The 22,425-nt window shown below is 47.1% G+C and overlaps 1 protein-coding gene across 8 annotated transcripts in view; it reads left to right on the plus strand.

The window, feature by feature from the left end:
* The window catches only part of TENM4 (teneurin transmembrane protein 4), an 851,321-nt gene that overhangs the window by 716,091 nt on the left and 112,805 nt on the right, over positions 1–22,425 (plus strand). For all 8 annotated transcript variants that reach the window (XM_015461146.3, XM_024987529.2, XM_015461143.3 and 5 more), the window contains 2 exons: positions 915–1,100; positions 17,433–17,579. In XM_015461146.3, coding sequence (XP_015316632.2) covers positions 915–1,100; positions 17,433–17,579 — 333 coding nt within the window. The remainder of the gene's footprint in view (positions 1–914; positions 1,101–17,432; positions 17,580–22,425) is intronic.

Consider the following 22,425-nt stretch of genomic DNA (forward strand, 5'->3'; position numbering starts at 1 on the left):
GGTGTTGGGATTTTCTTTTGAAGAACATTGGGCCACAAGGCACAGAATCTAATTAGAGTCTCCATTCACAGCCCTGGCCAAGAGCATCAAGGGCTCCAGTTGTTCAACCGGTTTCCTAAAAAGCAGTTGTTTTCAGAGCCTCCACAGCCTCTGCCTGCGTAACCGTGAAGATGTCACTGGCCCCAAGCCCGAGGGGCTTGTGAATCAGGTCGTGTGTGTGTGTGTTGCACTATCTCACAATCGGGCCTTTGTGAAGGGCTGGGCAACTCCACTCTGGCTGTGAAGTACCCCCACCCCCAAGCCAGTATTGCTTTGAATGGGAAAGGCCATTTCGATGGCACTTGGAGTTGGGGTGAACCCATGAGCAAGAGGACAAAGCATAAACCCAGCAAAAGCCCAGAACAGCCACCCAGAATTACCCCCATGGGGTGCTGGAGGGCCAACCTCCCTTTCATCCCATCTCAGTTAGAGTCAAGGCTGGAGTGAAACACAAGCCCAGAACCCCTCACACACCCCAGCCAAACCCACAAGCACTTGACTTGGCAATCAGGGACTCATCCTCGCTTTGTTTTCACACGTAACTGGGTTTTAATTAAATCTGACTTTCCCGTCACATCTGTTCCAAAGGCCGGTCCCTTTTGGAAGCGGCAAGCACAAAAGTGGGGACAGGCTGGCCACCGGGAAAAGCAAAGAGAGGAGAGGCCTGCAATCCATCCTGTTTTGATGAGGAGGGGGGCTGGGGACAGGCCTCCGCAGGGAGAATTATTCTTTCAGGGGGTCCTTGTCCGCAGGGATTAGCCCTGAGCCTTTGGAACCCTGACAGCTCATGGAGCCCTGCGGAGGGGAGCCGAGTGTGACCCTTGTTCCCCAGAAAAGCTTGCTCAGTGCCTGTTTTCTCTCCCCCCGCCCCACAGAGATCTGTGCTGCCGACTGCGGGGGCCATGGCGTCTGCGTGGGGGGCACGTGCCGCTGCGAGGACGGCTGGATGGGGGCGGCCTGCGACCAGCGCGCCTGCCACCCGCGCTGCGCGGAGCACGGAACCTGCCGTGACGGCAAGTGCGAGTGCAGCCCGGGCTGGAACGGCGAGCACTGCACCATCGGTACGCGGGCCGGGCCGGGCCTCCCCGGGGGCTGCACGCTGCCTGCGTCTGCCGGGCACTCTGGGGGGCCCCCACTGCATGCGGGAGCTGGGCCGAAAGTCCTTTCATCCGACGACATTATGGTCAGCGTGTCCTAGACAGCAGTTGGATTTGAATTCACAGTCGGGGGATTCAGAACCTTTTCCCTCCCAACCTGCATTTCCCGGGTCTCAACCAGCTGGTAGCATACCTTGAGGCTCGCCCTGCCCAGGCCAAATGGATGACCGCTTTGTGTTAAGGAGCTGGGGTTGAAGAATGAGGCAGATGACTCTACCACTGGGCAACTGTGAGCAAGGTCTAAGTGTCTCTGGGAGCCTCAGTTTGCTCACCTATGAAATGGGGGCAAGCATGCACGTAAAGAGCTTAGCACAGGCTGGCACATCATACTGCTTATTACATGTAGCCCATTCAATCAAATTTATGGTCTGGTTGGGAGGTCTTGGTTCTAGCACTGACCCCTCCCCACCACGGCCTCCTAGGCCTGAACTCCCAGAGAGGCCTGGAGTCCTGGAGGAAGCTTCCCGCAGGTCCCAGGCCACATCTGCAGCCCATTAGGCCTGGGGTCCTCCCCCTCACTCCTGTCCTCGGCTTCCGTCCTGTCTGCCTTTGTCTCCTTTCCCCTCTCCAGGGGGTTCCTCAGCACCAGCCCCTGCTGAAGCAGCACTGTTTGCAGCTTTTAAAACAAGCTGATCACTCCATTCCCTTCTTTCTGCCTTTCCTGCTGGTTTTGTTGATTTTAAACACAGCCAGACGTTTGCTTGGTTTATTATCCTGGAATGAACACTCACCAAAATGTCTTTATTGAATCAACTGGTTTGTGTATGTATGTTTCAACTTCTTCCCCTTCCATGTTTTTGTGTGTGTGTGTGTTTTTTTTAAAGAAAGGATCTGTGATCAGATGGTGAGCACATGGCTTTAGGAGGCAGGACGCTGGCTGCCTCTCCAGCTCTGAAAGTCCCCTCCTGAGTCTTACAGAAACTGGGAGGCAAGCCCCAAAGATTTTGAGGGATGAAGGAATTTTGAACAAATGGAGCTCCCTCTTATTTCATGGTTTTTTTTTTTGTTTTTTTTTTTTTAACAGCTTCATTCCTTCTGTTTTATAGCCTGAAATTAGTTTTTATTGATCATGTCTGCCCCCACCCCATCGTTCTGTTTATAAATGGGTCTGGAATGCCTTATACTTATTAACATCAATAATAATGGCTTCTGATATTTGAGTATTTACAGTGTGGCCAGTTCTGTGCTAAGGGCTTTGACTGCATCATTTCATACACCCAGCCGTCACCCCATGCAGGCACGTGTATTATCCCCTTCTTTCAGGGACCCGAGGCCTACAGTCACTTAACCGTTAAGAAGTAGAATGGGAACTTGAGGCTTGGTTTTCTGAGCCACAGTGAAAGCCTGGGTTTTTTGCAGAGGCCTCCAGCTCTTGTCCTTCCCAGAGGCTGGGGCCCTCCTGTTCCAGTGGCGCTCAGAGTCCCACGGTTAGTTTGCCAGCCAGTGCTCTTACCAGCGCGCAAAGCTGCTCCCACCAACGCCAGCAGCCCGGCCTGCTTTTCCATAGCAGAATGTGCCGCGCTACCACCCTATGCGCCTCTGGGTGGCTTCTTTCTGTCAGAGTCATCCTATCTCATGATAGCCCTGGACACCCCCTGAAAGAGAAGCGGCCCGAGTCACTCAGGAGGGCCGCCCGCTTCTTTAAACTCGGCTCCCCCTTCACCTTCGCTTTTCTGCATGACTAAGGACAGGCTGACCTCTTAGGCTCCCAGCCCAGAACGGGACCCGTGCTTATTAAAACCAAAATCAGAGCCCAGAAAGACCCTTCTGTTTTCTCTCACTTGCTTACAGAGTCCTCAGCTCACCCCACCAAGTTGCACAGGGTTTATGGATGTCAGACTTTTATAAGATTAAAGTATCTCATCTGAGTCAAATGACGAGGGATTTGGGGAAAGTCTCCCCTCGTCCAGTCACAGGTGATTCATGGCAGGGCTTGGGGGCAAGCGGTGCTCTGTCTAGCGTCTCGTGGATGATCATCAGCCCGCCTTGAAGAGCATCCCTTTGTTTGGATGCCAAGAAGTCAAAGCAGGCCCTCCCACCTCCCCTGCACACCCGGCTGTCACTCTGTAAGAGCAAATTCCACCTTGGGATTGCAGATGCTGTTTCCCCTCCAGATAAGAAATACATCAAGGTAAAAGTGCACACGATTCAAGAGGAAGGTTGACAGTCATAAATACCAGAAAATGTCACAGGACATTGAAGAAGCAATGGGCTAGTCATAGTGGCTCAGATGAAAGGACTTTGGCCCGGAATTCTATTACCTGTCATTGTGTGGTGAGCGTTTCCTTTGTCCCTGTCTTGTCTCCCCGCATGGCAGCTTGCCCTCTGTGCGTCTCGCCTGTGGCCAGCTGCATTCCTGCCAGAAACTCAGCACCGTAGTGCCAAAGGAACCCTCCAGTAACCTTGTCGGTAGAAGGGAAGGGGCTGCGAGATACAAAGGAGGGAAACAATGGTGGTGCCTTCTTTTTTCTTTTCAGAACAGAAATGAGAAGGAGAAGCCTCTCTTTAATCTTTAATGGCAGCAAGAAGCACTTTCTTCTATTTCTAGGGAACTACACTCCCTGTGAGGATCATTTAGGAAAAGCAAAAACTTACTGCTGCGAAGTTAGAAATTCAAAATGTTAAATTTTCTCTTGTAATCAGGCTTCCTTATTATATGAGGGTTGATTATAGTTCAGCTAGTTCCTATGTTACAATGTGGTTTTGTCTTATACAAGAGAAAATGCCAGAACCCACAATGCTGATTCAGACACCTCCATGCAGTGGGCGCCAGAGAGAGCAGAGCTGTTTATTTGCACACTCCTGCCTTCCATAAACAGGAAAGAATGACTTGATTATCTAATAACCAGCGTAAAAGAGTTTAGACAAGCCTGAACTCCTTGTGACAAGTCCCCAGCATAAGAACCTTCTTAACCCAGTGACATTTCCCAGAGTAGATTATATAGCAGGAATTAAGTATCTCCTTTTGGAGATCTGGGTACACCTTTTCTTTTATGGAAACTACTTGATTTTTTTTTTAATAAAATAGATTAGTTTCAGAATGAAAGGAAATTTGGCAGTGGCAATCTCTTTAATGACTATATTTTTGTCAGAAAACAAGAGTATTTTGAATCTTAATTCTTTATGTTAGGAATTATCCATCTCTTTGCATCTTCAAGAAAGGTCTTGGTGAAGAAGCACCATGGGCAGACCGCATGGTCTCTGGGGGCTTCAGTTTCTCCATCTACAAATCACAGATCTCAGGATGCAGGGGACTGGGGGAGGCCTGCAGGGACACTGATATTCCAGCCCCTCCTCCACTGCCCACAGACCTACACATCCAGCATCACCTGCTCCTAAAAATAAAAAGAGGTATTTTCCTTTTCACTCTCACTTACTTGTTTCTAACACACCCTAGTGTAAAGGGAACCCAGTTTCCCTAGTCCAGAAGTTAAGGTAGGATGTGACATGGATTCATTTCTCAAGTATGTGGTCAAGACAGAGTCATCAAAAACATATTTTTGGACATCTTTTCCAAGAATTTTATGGATCTTTTAAGTCTGGGGCTTGACCTCCTATTTCATTAGAGAAAGATGAAAATCATAGCTAAATTTAAGAAGGTGTTTAATTTTTCCTATTTCTTTGAAAACATCAACATTTTGGATCACTTCTGTGATGGTTACTTTATTCATTTCCCTTGACTATAAAGTCCCAAAACACATATGGGAAATGCTAGCTTCTGATTACATTTGTAAAATTCCAACCTTGACCCCAAAGCTGTGATTGTTCAAAATGCCAGATATACAGAATTATTTACTAGGCTTCAGGAGAGCTGTCCAGTCCTATAAATCCTGATTCTTAAACAAATCCTCCTCTGGGAGTAAAGATCAAAATAATACTGTGATGATGCAATTACTGGAGTGAACAAAGCCAGACTTCACAATGCAGAGGAATTATAAAGGAAGGCCACACAATCTTCTGGAGTCCTTTGTCCATTTTTTAATGCTCGCTCTTGAGTTTCTTTTGTGTTATCAGACAGTCCTCAAGCAAGAGGACTCACAAGCATTCATAAGATTTCTGCGTCTGTGAGATAATCCTGTGCTTACAGTTCAGTCGCTCAGTCATGTCCGACTCTTTGCGACCCCGTGAACTACAGCATGCCAGGCTTCCCTGTCCATCACCAACTCCCAGAGCTTGCTCAAACTCATGTCCATCGAGTCAATGATGCCATCCAACCATCTCATCCTCTGTCGTCCCCTTCTTCTCCTGCCTTCTGCCTCCTCAAAGGCATGCTCTCACATCAGGACCCAGGAGTTGCAGGACAAATGCTGACAAGGAGAAAGAGGACATGGACAGGGATCTGCCCCCACATTGTCAGCAGAGGAGCTTGATTAGTTGATGCTCCTGGGAGCTCTCAGCCCCCACGTGATAGGAGTGGGAAACTGGAGACCAATTAGTGAGCTCTGTGAGTCCCTCTCAGGGCAGGTGCCATGCGCTACTTACTCCTCACTGATCCTTTATCCAAAGAGAGAAGAGCATTAACGTATCCAAGAACTTAACAAGAGTATCTCTTGGATGATCTGTCATCCATCTGAAAGAAGTTCAGATGACTATAACCACCCCAGTTGTCATCACCTATCACAGTGATCCTTGTTTCATCTGACCTAACACGTACCCACAATACAACTGTTAGAGTCAGCTGAGGCTCCTGGAGGATAAGAGTGAAAAAGCTTCTTGCCATGTTCTTCACAGCCTTTGATAAGGGGCCCCAAAGCTTATTGGGATTATCTCAAGAGAAATGTTTAGAAACTTCCATTGGTACAAGCAAGCAAAGGAAAGAAGCTTTCATGTCACAGGTCATAGAAATACTAAAGAGAACTAAGACCTCACAGACTTTCCGCCTGTCAAAGGCCCAGAACTTGTTTTATAAATAACTGTGTGCTTCCACGGTTTCCAGTTTTTTTGCATAGTGACAGGAATATAGCAGAAGCTTGAGAATCGTGTGCAATGTTGAAAAGACAATCATCGTCCAAGAGGAAACTGATTCTACTCCCATCGTCTTCATCCTAAAATCTGGAAGAAAAAGATGAAGGAATTTGGGGAAGCCCTGAATCCACCATCCATAGTGCAAGCCTAGGGACTTGACATCATATTTTCTTACAGTTAGTGCTTTAAAATCACAATGAAATTTTAATTAACTCTTTTCAAGGGCATATGCGCCAAGATTTTCAAACAGTAGAAGAAACAACAGCGTGGACTTCTGCACAAGCCTTTTATAAGTAAATGACATTGGACCTCAAAGACCCAGGTACCACTTTCATTTAGAAAGCTCTGTTCTGCATCCCTTGGACTGGTGTTGACTGGCTGTTATCAGCATTTGGATTCACAGTGTGGCTTGAGGTCTCTATCTCTGTAGGGAAGGAATCTCAGGATTTGTGGAGCCCACTTTTGTCTCCTGAAACCCACAATGTTGATTGCAACCTAAGTCTGCCTCTGTCACTTACACCGGCTGCCATTCCTGCCTGTATCTAAGAAATTAGTAAGCATTTGTTCAAGGTACTAAAAACACGCTTAATAGAGGACCTTATTACTAAATAGTTCTTATAAATGAAATGACATTAGAAGAGAGAACAAGAGCTCTCTGAGGTCAGCCCCTGAACTTGGGGAGATTAGTCTGCATAGTGGATATAATCTTGACTCATCACCAGAGCCACAACATCACCATTGAGTTTGGAGACAACATTTTTCATGGTCTGAGAGCTCCCTCCACATGGATGCTGCACAGCTCTATAGCCATTTGGATCCCAACAGTGGTGTCTCATCCAGCTGAGTCATCCTTGCCAGCCCTATGAGAGAAGTCTAGGCTCATTCCATCTCATCTGTAGCTGGGTTCAGAGTTATGACCAGAATATATGATTAGGACCCTTCACAGAACTCTGCAGATCAGAAAGCTAAGAACACCAGCTGAGCCAAGAAATCCTGTATGTTATGGCTCTCTAATGGCGTATCCCGGGAGATGACCTCTAAGCAATTTTGGGTCACTTTGCAAACTTAGATGAACAAACTTGACTAAGAAGAAGGTTGCAGAAGCACCAAACATCAAGAAAGAGTTCACCTTCTCCAGAGGAGCTTCCTGGGCTTGTTTTTCCATGCGGGTTGATCCTGTTTTTCACCGTCTGTCCGTTCTCAGTTTTGTTTGTTCGGTCCTGCGTAATACACCACTCCCCTTCGCATTTCCTCCTGACATCCTGTGAGCTCATGGACTCTGCAGGATCTTTGAGAATGAAGGGGGAAGAACACAGACCCCTTTAAACTCCTCTTCCCAATTTTCCACTTGGCTCTGCAGCCTCTGGGAGTGTATTTCATCTTGAAGCACAGACCACAAGGAGGCCTGAACTAAGAACATAGCCTTTCATCCACGAGCCTTTAGAGGCAAATATATATTGATGAACAGCAACAGTATCTGTCCTGTCCAGAGGATTGAAAACATAAAATTTATGCCTTTTTTTTTATGAAGAGAGTAAGAATGTTCTTACAGTTTATAGAACCCTAGGGCTTCCAGATAAGGCCTCACCACTGCAGTTGAGCCCTCTCTATGGACTTCTGGTTCACGTGTGAAATCAAGCTAAGTGTGGGGGCCAGCCTGGCTGAAAACATCCACCCTTCAGGAGGTGGCCATCTCCCCAAGTTTCTTGGGAGCACTTGTGAGGGAGCTGTAGAGAGGGAGATGTGAGGGAAGCCCCTCCAAAGGCTGTGACCACAGCCTAATGGGGAAGGTGAGATATTGTGACTGATGCGTGCTGGGGATGAAGAGGTCTGCCCTGCTCCAGACACACAGCCAGGCACCCACATATATGCACAGCAGGCTTATTTCAGAGCCTCGTTGGACACCCATCCTCACCAATAGGCTTCCTTGGTAGCTCAGACAGTAAAGAATCTGCCAGCAATGCAGGAGACTCGGGTTCAGTCCCTGAGTAGGGTAGATCCCCTGGAGAAGGGCACAGAACTCACTTCAGCATTCTTGACTGGAGAATTCCATGGACAGAGGAGCCTGGTGGGCTACAGTCCGTGAGGTTGCAAAGAACCGGACACAGCTGAGCAACTAACATTTAACACACTCACAAATAAGCAAAACCTCAGATTGCCAAATGATTCACTGCTTGAATATAACCCCCCAGTGGTGCTGTATGATTGTAACAATGGCGTATGTGTTGGAAAACAAAGCATACATCATTCTAAATACCTTTTTGAGTTTATCGGAATTGAGAAGGGGTCAGGGTTTCTTTTCTTTCACAGCGACCTCCACTGACCTGCACCTCACATTCTGTGTAAGAGGCACAAAGGAGAGACGCATCTCACTTAGGACACCAAGCATTCTGCATTCCTCTGGGCACATGTGTCCATGGAAAATACAGGAGTGGCAAGCATATAGGCTAGCAGTATATTTGACCAAAGACTCAACCCAGTCCCCTAGTGCATATCAGAGATAACTCACATCTTGCCTGTCTCCGAACCCCAACCTTCTGCGGGCACCTCTGCCCAGACAGGATTCCCTCGCTCTCGTCCCACAGCAAAGGGAAGATGGATGATGCTCTGGGCAGACAAAGTGCTAGTTTTCCATGAAGCTGACAGATCAGGAGCATGGCCACTTTCGCAGCTTCCCATCCTCCTCCTCCTCCCGATTTCCTTATCCACATGTCCTCTTGTTTATATGATCACATTTCCAAACGCCTGGATCCCAGAGTGGGTTGACGTTCCTTTTGGCCCTTCCTGGAGAATGCGCTTGCTCTCCCTCCTGCTCTCTCGTGTTGTCCTGTCTTTGGTTTTATTTTCCTCTCCCTGGCAGGTCTGTCCCAGATGTGGGGTGTGGCCCCTTTGTCTCCTTAGCACCTGGCATGGTTGTATGACAGGCAGTATTGCACTTTCTGGATCCTACCTTAAATGTGCTGTCTTTTATTCTCCAAGCGCACTATCTGGATAGGGTAGTTAAAGGTATGGTCTTCCTCTATTTTCCTGTTGTGTTTGTGTGTGTGTGTTTGTGTATGGGCATAACAGAAGAAATGTACATCTAGAAATACACATGTACCCTCTAAGCATGGCGTCCCAAGGCTGCCACATCCCGGACTTGTCACAGCATCCACTGCCCCGGGGGCAGGGTTTTGATAACGAGACGGTTGATATACCTGGAGTGTCCTTCTTCCCTGCCCGCAAGTGCTCAATCTGTTTGTGACATTGCCATCGTGCTGTTATCCTTCCCTTCCCATACACCCTTTCTGCCCCATCTCATGTCACCCTGCCCATCCCTGTGGCCCCTGGTCCATCAGGATTAAGTTGCTGGGAACCAGGGTGGGTGGTCTTAGACAGGAAGCAACAGAGACCCTGGAGCCACCTAAGAAATCTTAAGAACTCCATTCCCACTACATACTGTACCAGGCTCTGGAGAAATGAGGGGAAAACAGACCTCTGACCTCAGGGAGTAAATGGTTGGTTTGTTTGGATTTATTTTTCCCCCTCTTCAGAGAAGGCCTGACTTAGTTAAGTTTTATCTTTGCGGAGTGTTCCCTACAGGCAAAGTAATTCTTGCCATTTACATTAAGTTGATGGTACCTAATTTTGCAAAAAGGCCTCACTGCTCTAAGAAGGGAAGAAGGCAATGGCAACCCATTCCAGTACTCTTGCTTGGAAAATCCCATGGACGGAGGAGCCTGGTAGGCTGCAGTCCATGGGGTCGCTGAGAGTCGGCACAACTGAGCAGCTTCACTTTCACTTTTCACTTTCATGCATTGGAGAAGGAAATGGCAACCCACTCCAGTGTTCTTGCCTGGAGAATCCCAGGGACGGGGGAGCCTTGTGAGCTGCCATCTATGGGGTCACACGGAGTCGGATACGACTGAAGCGACCTAGCAGCAGCAGCAGCAGCTCTAAGAAGTCTGAATGATCAGATACGTGTGCTCCAGAAAAGCTCCAAGCTCCCAGGGGAGAAATACTGTGCCATCTTCATCTTTTTATCCTTAAGCCCTCACACAGCACTGGGTACCAAATATATGCTCAGTGCTTAAGGACACATACTCTGGGGTCAGACTGCCCGAGTTTGAATCTAAACTCCAACACTTAATGAATTCAATGACCGACCTCCCTCCCTTCACTTCAAGAGTCCTTATAAAATAAGCATGATAACAGAACTTGCCTCATAGGGTTGGCATGAGGATTGAGTAAAGTAGTGAATGTAAAGTGTTCAGCACGTGGGCAGGAATGGTGCTCAGTAAATGTTAGCTGTGCTGTTTTATCATCATACTCTTAGCCTTGCCCTTAATTTGAAGAAGGACTTCATTAGCCAGGCTAATTTTTGAAACTGTAAAGAAAAAGACTAAATTGGCTTTTAATAAGAGATAGCAACTGCTGTTTAAAAATTCATGGAAAGGATTTTAGGGCAACCTAAATGACTGAACGCTTTTCAACTGGGATATCTCTGCCAAATACAGCGAAGGTGATTGTGGGGCCCATCCAATGGATGCCTGGTGTTGAGAAGCAAGGTTCCTTGAATTTTACATACTGGCCTTCAACCAAGAATAAAATTATTGCAGCAAGAAAGAGTCACACCTCTGAGCCTGTTTAAAATAGGCATTTCACACATGATCATCATCAGGGGAATCCTCAAGATGGATTAAGTTTAATAATGTCACCATCTATTTGGTGAATGTTTTTCCCACTATGTCAAGTTTTTCCACATCCATGAGTCTTAAGTGAGTCCTGTGAATTTTTTTTAAGGGAACAGATAGAATTATACTCATTTGATTGGAAAAGGAAATTAAAGTTGAAGAAGTTGAGTGTCCCAGCCTGGATCACACTTGTAGTAAGTAGCAGAACCAGGATTTTTTATTTCCTGGCCTAACCCATATTTCCAATATTCTTTCTTCTGTCATAGTCATGAAGAATGTCCCATTAATTTCCAATGTTCTTCCTCCAAACCTCATCTTCCAAGCTGACACCTTCACCAGGAAGTAACCCACATTCTCTCTCAAGCCACCTGTTCTGATCTGTAGTTCAGAAAATATTCACCAAATCTTGAGCTAGATTAGGTCAATGAATCATAAGTCACTTTAAAAGACAAATGTTTCTTGCCAAAAATCTAGTTTTCCACCAAGCACCCCATCGGACTGGCTCTCTGGTATAATGGGTGCTAGTAATTCCCAAAAAAGAATTCAGAGGCTGATATATGTAAGCCTGGGACTTTTCAGAGTAGAGTATTTTGCAGTTCAGAGACAAGCCAGCTTTTGTTCTTTCTGTCCACTTGCCTTGGTAGACACTGAAGAAACAACAGCCACTCACCAAGTATGTTGACCTCCTCCTAAGTGTGAGGAAATGTGGAGCCACACGACAGAAGAGGCCCCAGCCTCCCAGAGAAATCAGTAAACATATATTGTCACTAAAACACTAAAAATAGTTCCAACAAAACATGATGAGGATTGTCATAGAGGACATCCCGTGGCCACTTAGCAATGAGAGGCCTCCCCAGCCTAGGCAGGGCCTCACAGACCCAAACTGTGGGCCGTAACATAACACAAGAGGCCACTGAAGGCTTTTAAAAGCAGGATACTGACTTGATGGGGCTTCCCAGGCAGCAAAGAATCTGCCTGCCAATGCAGGAGATGCAGGTTCTATCCCTGGGTTGGGAAGATCCCCTGGAAAAGGAAATGGCAACCCACTCCAGTGTTCTTGCTGTGAAAATTCCATGGACAGAGGAGCCTGGTGGGCTGCAGTCCATGAGGGTCGCAAAAGAGTCGGACATGAGTGAGCGACTGAACGGCATGCAAATGACTTGATGACATTTGTGATTTGGAAGGATGGATCTGGCCGTATGGTGGGAAAAGTTGAGAAGGAACATTTAGGGGCAAAGAGACCAATTAGGAGGCTGTTGCTGTCATCTAGGTAGGAGATGACGGTGCCCTTGTCTAGAGAACTGCCTGTGGGAATGAAAACATACGAGAAGACCAGAATGAGAAACATAAATGGGATGGGTATGTTGTATAGCTCCTCTACCACATAAAAACTAAATACCTTCAAGGATTCTGAAAGTCTTCTAACTTCAAAGGAGTCTTCTTTGTAGGCTTAAACAGGAGGTTGGAAATAAAGCAGTCCCTTGTCATTTAAAGGGCATTCTTTCTTTTGAAAAGCCTAGCCCTTCTCTAAACCTTAAAATTATATTATTTTGGGCTCTGGAAAATACCCAGTATGAATCCTTCCAGAGGGGATTGTTAACGCCACTTGGGCTCTCTGAATTATTGATGTGTTTCAGGGTTGTGGAATTAATAAGTTTTAGTAGCAGGTAAGGAAGAGCATATTGCTTTAAGAAAGTCAACAGGTTCCCCCCCAGAGGAGGCCTTTTCATAATGGCTAATGGGAGGTGTGATGATCTCAGAAGCAAATTGTTACATGAGAGCAAACCTCACTCAAGCCACAGGCACTCCAGGTGTCTCTGAAACCCTGAAACCAGCTGGACAGTGCAGACCCTCGGGATAGAGACTAGTCCATTTAAAGAAACTGACCATGGGGAGAGTGTTCTTGTGGTTTTGCACGTAGAGTGGACCCTCCCTGAGAACACGGGCTCCTCCTGGCAGTTTCGGAGCTGCACAGAATGTGTGCACCAGGCCCCGTGTGCTAAGCAGAGCTCAATAGAGCAGGGCTTCCCGAAGAGGGTTTCGTGGAATAGAATGTTCCACATGATTATAAATGGTTGGGGTGGCAGCGAGGAGTTCTGAGGTCAAACTGGAAAATGTTCCAATAATCAAATACGCAGGTTTCTTTGTTGTAAGACTCCCCGGAGGCTTTACTGTGTTTAATGTGACTTTCTAGGATGAGAGTATATGATATATTGTTTCCTAAACTTATTTAACTATAGAGGCTTGTTTTTGAGGAACTCATAGAACTGGTAGTTCAAAGAATTCACTTTGAGAAGCATTGTTTGCGATTATAAGACCCATTTTAAATTGTCCTGGAACAAAAGTGAAAGTGTTAGTCGCTCAGTTGTGTCTGACTCTCTGCGACCCCATGGACTGTAGCCCGCCAGGCTCCTCTGTCCATGGGGATTCTCCAAGCAAGAATACTGGAGTGGATTGCCATATCCTCCTCCAGGGGATCTTCCCAACCCAGGCATAGAGATTGAATCTGGGTCTCCTGCATTGCAGGCAGATTCTTTACCATCTGAGCCACCAGGGAAGCCCCATCCTGTCTTAAATTGTCTTGGAACAAAAGGTATAGATAAATAGAGTATAAAAATACTGAGGGCAGAGGCTATATCTCATCTGTGTATACCCCAGAATTAACGCATACCTGGTATGCAGTAGGTGTTAAGTAAAGTTTGTTGAAATTAAGAACAGAATTATCCAATTTGAGGTTATTTTGACCTTCTCTATTGGGTGGTGGTACTGGAAGGGCCTAACAGAGCATCTCATCCAAACCTTCATTTCGTATTGAGTTAATCAAAACGTTCATTGGGGTTTTTCTGTAAGATGTTATGGAAAAACCCAAATAAACTTTTTGGCCACTCCAATAGATGAGGAAATTGAGGTCAAGAAAGGACAAATTACTTTGCCAAGATGCCACAAATTAGGCAGGCAGAACCTAGGTCTCCCGCCTCATCCATTGATCCATTTCAGCTCAAATATATGGAGTACTGGCTCTGTGCAAGGTACTAGTTTAGGTCCAAAATTACCTTTATGGAGGTTACATTCTAATGGAGGGAGTAGACCTTAAATTATTGCAAAATGAATTATTTAAGTGCGCTTGGGACAGTTGCTCTCAAGGAGAAGGACAGAGCACTAGGGAAGTCAGGCGGGCCTGGGCTGGGACTCGGGGGCCCTGAACCCATCTATCTTACTGCTTCCTGCTGAGCGGCGTGTTGGCCCCATGACCACAGCATGGGGTTTGTTTCAGCTCTCTCTGGCGAGGTTTGTATTTATGAGGACCATAGCTTTTGACCCAAATGCTGAACAGTTTGGACTGACAAAGTATTATTTTCTGATTCGTGAGTTTCGTAGTGAAGTTGGACCAATACAATGTTAAAACAAAGAAGTCCAATAATAATAATAGCAGCTATCATTTATTAAATGCCTACCTGTGTTATCTGCTGTGCTAAATAATTGGTATACATTATCCCATTAACTTTCTTAACAGCTCTGTGGATTGGGTATTAGCTCCATTTTACAGATAACACAACTAAACTTGGAGAGTTAAATGATTTGCCAAACATTACATGGGATTCCCCAAGACTCTGCTTGCCAGTGCAGGAAACACGGGTTTAAACCCTGGATCAAGACGATCCCCTGGAGAAGGAAATGGCAGCCCACTCCCGTATCCTTGCCTGGGAAATCCCATGGACAGAGGAGCCTGGCGGGCTACAGTCCATGGGGTCGCAGAGTCAGACATGACTTAGCAACAACAACAAAGTAAGATCGTGGCACTGGGATTTGAACTGTTCTGTCCCATTCCGAAGTCCACATTCTAAGATTTGGTTTTTATTAAAAATTTAGGATTAAATGGTGTGAAACTGACACTGCCTTAGACAATCAGGATCTGAAAAATACAACCAAAAGGTACTTAGTTTTGGAAATAATATACGTAGAATGCCTAGCACAGTGGTGAGCCATAGTAGACCCTCAGTATATGGCAACTGTCATTGTCGTCACTGTCCTGAAGCATCTAAATCAGGGTTTGGCAGGCTACAGAACACAGACCAAATCTGGCTCATCCCGTCTTTATAAATAACATTTTGTTGGAACACAGCCATGCCCATTGATTTACAAATTGTATGTGGCTCCTTTCAAGCTATAATGGCAGAATTTGGTAATAACAGAGCCACAAAGACCATATGGCTCACGAGGCAAAATATTCAGTAGCTGGACCTTTACAAAATACTTTACTGACTTTGATCTAGGTAATTGCCTCAGTTTTCTTTTTGCCTTTCTATGGCCCCTATCTGGGGTTATGGTTACAGCTTATGATATGATAGTCCCTCTACTCAAACTAGAGAGAAAGTCATGACATGTAGAAGACTCAGATATTGTGTTCAAGCTGTCTGTCAGCTTTGTGCATCATGCATACTTTATTTAAGCCTCCCAACAACCCCATTTTATAAGTAGACTGAGGCTCAAAGGAACTAAATAAGGTGTTTGGGTCTTACAGCCACTGAATGACACAACCAGCCTTTGATATGAAGCCCAAGCTTGTACTCTTATTCAAGAGAGATTCTTTGTGGCTATACCTTGGAGCAAGAGAAAGCAGTCTACTACTATCCTTAACAATTGGACCCTTGTTCCTCCGAGACTAATTTCAACATATGAGGCTTAATTTAAAGCAAGTCTCAGCTGGATGGACAAAATTTTAAATGGGACTCATTGGAGAAAGAGGGAGCCTTTAGGTGCTTAGATCAGGAGTGGCTGAGGTCAGCTTCTGAGACAGTGCCTGCATGTCACAGCACTGCTCCTGCACTTCTCAGCTGCTGTCTCGATTTCTTCTGGGGTGACCATGCTGGTGTCGTCCTGCTTCCCCCAACAGGCTTCTGCCAGGCAGCAACCCCCATAGTCTACATTTGCTTCAAAGTTTCTGCGGGACTCCCTCCTGGGCTGGGAGCACACACTCAATAAATGTTTCTTCCTTTGAATGGAAAACACAGTGGCCAGATTGACCGGTGGCTGTGTTGAACATCTCAAGTATAAATGAACATGTTCTTTTCTTCTACCTTGTAATACCAGTCAAGGATAAAAAGGCCTTGAAACACTACAGTTTTAGATTCTAGTTGATCTGCCATTTAGTGAGTGCCTGCCTTGGCCTAGGCCTTGTACCAGACAGCCGTATCCATACTTGTTTCATTTAAGAGTAATGGCTCAGTTTTCAGTTATTTCATGATAGAAAATTCAGTTTATAGCTGTATTTGTAGCAGTTTGCTGCTCTTAATAATAAAACAAGTTTTATAGATTGCAGAGTGCTTTCACATCCATACCTTCCTCTGAGACTGAGCAGGGCCAGAAAGAAGCTTTGGAAGGCATCCTGGTGAGGTGTTTTTTGATGGCCCCTCTAAGAAAGGAGTTGGCAGATTTGTTAAAAATGAGGACTTGATGAAAACCAAGCAGCAAAATAGAAGCAGGAGTGAAGCATGTAACTTAACAGATTCTTGAGAAGGTGGTAAGCAAAAATCTGCAAGCTTACTGGAATAATAACTCCCACCTTATGATCTAGTCAAAGCAGAATTCAGGCAGAGTCTAAATATTGCCTGACCCTCCCTGATTAAATCATCCCAGCCCTCGCAGACAGATGGGCACTCCCGTGTTTGGTTCCCACCATATTTTATACATCTCCCTCAGGGCACTTAGCAGTGAAATATTTTACTCATACAAATCTGTCTCCTTTGATAGGCTGCATGCTCCTCAAGAATAAGAACTAGGCCTTATTCATGTCTGTACCTCCAGTGCTAGCCCAGAGAAGGTGCCTAATAAATGACAGGCGGGCAGACAGATGTACAGATGAACACAATTAGGGGAGAGTGGCCTGCCCGAACCTGCACTGGCATTCCCAGACAGCCCTCGTTAGGCGCTCTCGTGGCAGTCATCCAGGCTCCTCTGAGTGGTTGAGGATCAGATGGGAAGAAAAAGACCCCAGGACTCTTCCTCAAAGCAAAGACAGTTGTTCAGGAGGAAATCGGACAAAACAAATGCAAAGCCTAAGGACCCATGCAATGGACCTAGTCCCAAGGCCTGAGAAAAGTACAGCCCTTTAGAAGGAGACCCAGGTGTGCTGAGGGGACAAGAGGAGTAAACAGAGAGATGATCATTCCTTTGTTTTAAACAAAACAGAGGCAGGAACAACCGGCAAGAGTAAGCAAGGAGTGAAGAATCAGCCCCAAAGCTCCACTGGCCAGATTTGGATAAGCCCACATCCGTGGACTCTGGCTCTAGAATCCTGATCACTTTGGAAAGGGAGGGTTTTGGGTACAGAAGGTGTGGGCTTCAGGCCTAGCCCCCCCACCTCCTGACAGTGCCGCGTGCTAACCATGTGGTCTGAGCAGGCTTTCCACCTCTGAGTCTCAGTAGCCTTAAATGTAAGGGGCAGTTCTAACTATAGGCACCCCCAGGTACCGAGGGCATCAGTGTGCTGACGAATGTGAAGGCCTTTTGTGAGCTGACAGGTCGAGTGTGAGTGTGTGTGAGCACAGTCTGTGCCCATGGTTGATCAGACCCTGATTCTGGCTGCTTTGCCTTGCAGAGGGTTGCCCTGGCCTGTGCAATGGCAACGGCAGATGTACCTTGGACCTAAACGGGTGGCATTGCGTCTGCCAGCTGGGCTGGAGAGGAGCTGGCTGCGACACGTCCATGGAAACCGCCTGTGGCGACAGCAAAGACAACGATGGAGGTAGGGCTCTGGCACCCAAGGGGCCCGCGAGTCTCCAGGGCAGTGGGAGATGCAGAGTGGAGGGTGGGGCCCTCAGGGTAGGCATAAAACAGCACCTGTCATCTAAGGAATAAGCACGTATCACTCGTTGTTCCATTGGAATTAATTAAACTTAACTGATGCAAACAAAATCCGTTGCCATCTGACAGCAAGTGCAGAGGAGAAGGCACATGAATGAAGGAATTTCCTCACAGTGCATTAATGGAGTGAGCTGCCTAGCAAAGTTATGAGATTCCCCCACTGGAAATGGACAAGAAGAGGCCACCCCAATTCTGTAGCACAGAAAGTGCCAGAAAGGATGCTTCTCCAGGGGGAGGGAGGTTGAGTTACCTTTGGTCAAGGTCCCTTCTCCTCTGGTTCTGGTGGTAACTCTCACCAAGAGTCCTGGGGGCCACCTTTGCCCCCACACCTTCTGTCCCTGTGGGTTTGTAGTAGAATTCATCTTTGCTGTTGGTTTTTGTTTTTTTCAAGTGCTGGGCAGTCAGAACCCTGAGGAAGAGAGGCCTTCTCTTGTGGAACATGTATTAGCTGAGAACGAATAGGTCAAGGTTCTAATCCCAATTCTGTCTTTGGCCCTCTGTGTGTCACTAAGCAAGCTGCTTGAGTCAGTGGGCCTCACACTCCCTACTTACAAAATGAGGCCCTTGGATCATAAGAGCCCTTCCAGTCTTTATCTTAGTGCTAGGATTAGCCTTTGCCTATCTGTTGTGTGAAACCTGGATAAATACAACCGCAATGTGCTTTCATTTCCTACTTGGAAAATGGGATGATTCTTCATGCCTCTACCAATCTCAGGGGGTTATTTGGAGTATAAAAAGATATACGGGAAAAAAAAAATAAAAAGATCAAAACATTTAGCCCTTCCTTTCAAATGATGGCCTAACAGTTGACCTCATCAAAAAGATGTGTTTATGCATCTTCTATGTTTATGCCAAGGGACTTTTCTGGCCTAAAACTGCACAGAGTAGAAAATCCAAGGCCAGAAACTCAGCATCCCAACCTTGGGGAAGCTTCTACTTAGTGCAGTTCAACAATCTCAGAGCCGCAAGAGGACTGAAAGGCCAATGTGTGCTGTCATGATTATTCTGGTTCATTTGCCTTAAGCTGGCTCCAGCAGCTCTGGGCTGTTTCAGACCACTGGTCTTTGTCTGAGCCCCCAGCTTTCAGACCTTATATCTGCTGCCTGAATCCAGGAGGAGGCCAAACCCGATGCACCCAGTCCTCGGCCCCGTGGAGTAATTTTCCACAAGGAGCCCTTGGGGCTGGGCCACGGTAGACAGGCAGAGACAGCAGGTCCATGCTGTCCTCCTGAGACCTCACAGGACTGAAATGTCCCTTAACCCGAAACGTGCAAAGCTCATTAATTCTTCTGCTGCATAAATATCCAGAGTTCCCTGTTTGGGGGCCAGGCACGGGGATGAATAAGTCCTGTCCCCACACTCCAGGAACTCAAATGAGGGCAAGAGCCAAAGTGAAATGCTAGTGGATGGTGAGACGGGCTGGTGCAGAGTTCCATATTGACTGTCGTGGGGGTAGGAAAACGCTCATCAAGAAGGCCATGCTTGAGTAGGCAGGCTTTATTGGAAAGGAGAGGGCTTTCCATTTGGAGAAAACATCACAGGCAGAGCAAGGGCACCGTGTAGCCCTGCCTTCCGGGAAGATAAAGGACAATCATGTTTGCTTTTCATAGGAAGGAGATGTCAACCTGGTTATCTCCCTAACTGCCCCCTTCACTTTGCCTGTGTAGACAAGTCCATGACCAGCAATGACATTCGTGTAGTTAGGAAAGAAAGGGAGAGGAGCCATACCATGAAGTCATTCCCTTTTCAGGAATCCAGGGTCTTGGCCAAAGCCTTCAGAGGGCTGTTGAATATCCAGGCAGCAAAAGAATTGGGTGTCCTTGAAAAATGCCAGGAGAAGGTGTACAAAATGCACATCCCAGAATAGGTCATAAAACAAGGTCCGTTTACTCCCTCACATGAAGCACAGTGCCCACGTACCCTCTGTTCACCGTCCTGCAGAGCTAGCCTCCCAGGGCCCGGACTGCCCAGGGTTGACAAGGTGGGTGGGTACACAGGAGCCCAGAGCCCCACAGCCCTGGAAGAGCGTCTCATCATTGGAAACGGGGCTGAGCCAGACCCCAGGGGAACAGAGCCTTCTCTAGCTGTCGTGGAGGCAAACCAGCAGGAAGTGGAAAAGAACAGTCAACAAATCGCCAAGTGCAGGAGAATATACCTCTTCCATCTGCAGAGCATGTTTGGACTGGAGTGAACTTTTACATACTTTCTAGTGAAGCCACACACAAGTGCTGTAACATGAGGTCACTCACTCAGCAAACATTAACTGAACGTCTCCTCTGCATTTGGCCCTCTCCTGGGTTCTGAGACTTCAGAGACAAGTAAGACACAGTCCCTACCCTTGTGATGTTCACAGTCTGGAGAGAGAGAGAGAAACAGCACCTGTCACAGATGCAGTAGAATCATGGCAGTGATAAAGAAGCATCCCTCATGCAGCTGATGTTATCAAATGCCTGGTACCCTCCTGGGAACTGTGATGTCCCATGGCTTCCAGTCCAGCCAGGAAGACACCCATGGATCATCCTGGTTGGGAAGACAACTGGCTGGGGGGAGCACACTGTTGAGGGAGCTTGGCCTTGGGTTCTGAACTGCGAAATGAGGCAGCAGCCCACCTCAGGACCCTCTCAGCTTGGTGGGCTCTCTACCCATTGGAGGAGCCAACAGGAAGGGCAAGGGTCTGCCCCGCTTTGAAAGATGGCACAGATGAAGCAACTGCAGGAGTTAGGCTGTCCCCAGGTGCTGAAGGGGGCAAGACTGTCCTCACTGGCCCCTCTGGGTCTTGGCCAAACAGGGGCAGTCCTAGTGGAGGGAGAAACAGGGCAGGCTTTACCCAGCAACATGGGGTGAGCCAGAGTAAGCACTTGGCTGTCTGAGGTTTGGTCAGGCACACATTCGTTGGGCTCCTGCTATCTCCCAGGTCTCATGCTCCTTTCTCAGAGGATATAAAGACCAGCGAACATGGCCCAGCCTATTCTCCCTTGGGAAGCTCACAGTTATTTGTAAGAAATCGTTTTTCACACAAACCAAATCTAATGGAGGCAGAATGAAATGAGCACCTCTATTTCAGTCATGATGTGGGACACAGTAGGATCTCAGATAAATAAGCCAGCAAGTGAAAATGATGTCACTCACTCACGTCCGACTATGCAACCCTATGGACTGTAGCCCACCAGGCTCCTCTGTCCATGGGATTTTCCAGGCAAGAATACTGGAGTGGGCTGCCATTTCTTTCTCCAGGGGATCTTCCCAAACCAGGGATCGAACTCGTGTCTCCCACATAGCGGGCAGACTCTTTACCATCTGAGCCATCAGGAATCCCTCAATAAGCCATGGTGGAGGGAAAAAAATGTTAGAGTATCGCTTAGTGAGTGCTTTTGGCTGATGTGACTCAGCGGCTTGGAGAAGGAGTTCGCAGTGGTTAATGTGAGTAACAGGACTGGAGGAGACAGAGAACATAGACTTGAGCTCCCTCCTACTGCCCTGCCCATTACAGACAGGGAAGCTGGGGCCTGGAGCGGGGATGTGATGTCATACACATCAGATTCGCACAGAAAGTCATTAACACGGCTGGACTCGGACCCGAGACCCTTGAGCCTTTCTGTGTGGTCTCGTGGACCACCGCCCCCTGGTATTTCATCTTCCTCCCAGGCATGTAGTGTGAGTACTTAGTCCAATCTAAGGAGGCTACAGTAGTGCCGTAGAGAAGACCAGAGGATGACAGCGATAGCTCATATAAGCAATCGTGCACCCACCCAACAACTCTGGGAGGCGTCTGGTATTCCGATACCCTCACTATGTCCTTATGATGAGGAAGCTAGGGCTTAGCAAAGGGAAGCGTTTGGCTCAGGTCACATAGCTGGCAGGTGGCAGAAACTGTATAGTCCCTGGGGTCTGGCCACACAAGAGCTTTTCAGCATGCCTGGACCTCAGACTCACGATTCCATCATAAACCTAACCATGGCCCTGCAAGTCATCTGAAAACTCCTGGCTTCTCTTCTTTCCCAATTTGCTAGGCTTAACGCAATTCTTTACAAATGAAATTTGAACTTCAGGCTTCATTAAGAAAGCTGTTGCAGTGTTTTTTAACTGAGACCCCAAAAAACGTGTTTCACTGTACGGCTGAGTCGGGTTTAGCTTTATTGGTTTGTTTCTGTTTTCACTTATGGTTGTTGTCTAGATTTTAAAGCGGAGAACAGATCCTGAATGTGAGTTAGTGACTCCAAGTCTCTTAATCCGCTGTCAGGGCTGCCCAGTCAGTCTAACTTGCCTCCAGATTTCACTCCAAGCCCTGGTTGGTGAAGGGCAACAGCAGGGCAGGCTGGCAAGCAGAGACCCTGACTCACCATGAAAGGCAGTCCCTCCTTGTGGTACGTTTGACAAAGAAGATGTGCCCTATGCTTCTGTGCCCTTCAGAAAGCCCCCTGTGACGTGTGTCCCATGCACCTTCTCACATGTTCTCACTGACCATTCGAGGGGGCATTTGTGCCCATTTCAGAGATGGAAAAACTGTGGCCCAAAGACGCTTGCTGTTGTTGCTCGGTCACTAAGTTGTGTCCGACTCTTTGACTCCATGGACTGAAGCAGGCCAGGCTCCTCTGTCCTCTGCTACCTTCTGGAGTTTACCAAAGATGCTAAGTGACTATAAAATAAGAATAATAAGGCCTACCTTGCAGGGTTACTGTGAGGATTACAGAGGGTGTATTTAAAGTGCCTGAGAAGCAACATACCAC

This window comes from Bos taurus, chromosome 29 (genome assembly GCF_002263795.3).
Source record: "Bos taurus isolate L1 Dominette 01449 registration number 42190680 breed Hereford chromosome 29, ARS-UCD2.0, whole genome shotgun sequence".
Lineage (NCBI taxonomy): Eukaryota > Metazoa > Chordata > Mammalia > Artiodactyla > Bovidae > Bos > Bos taurus.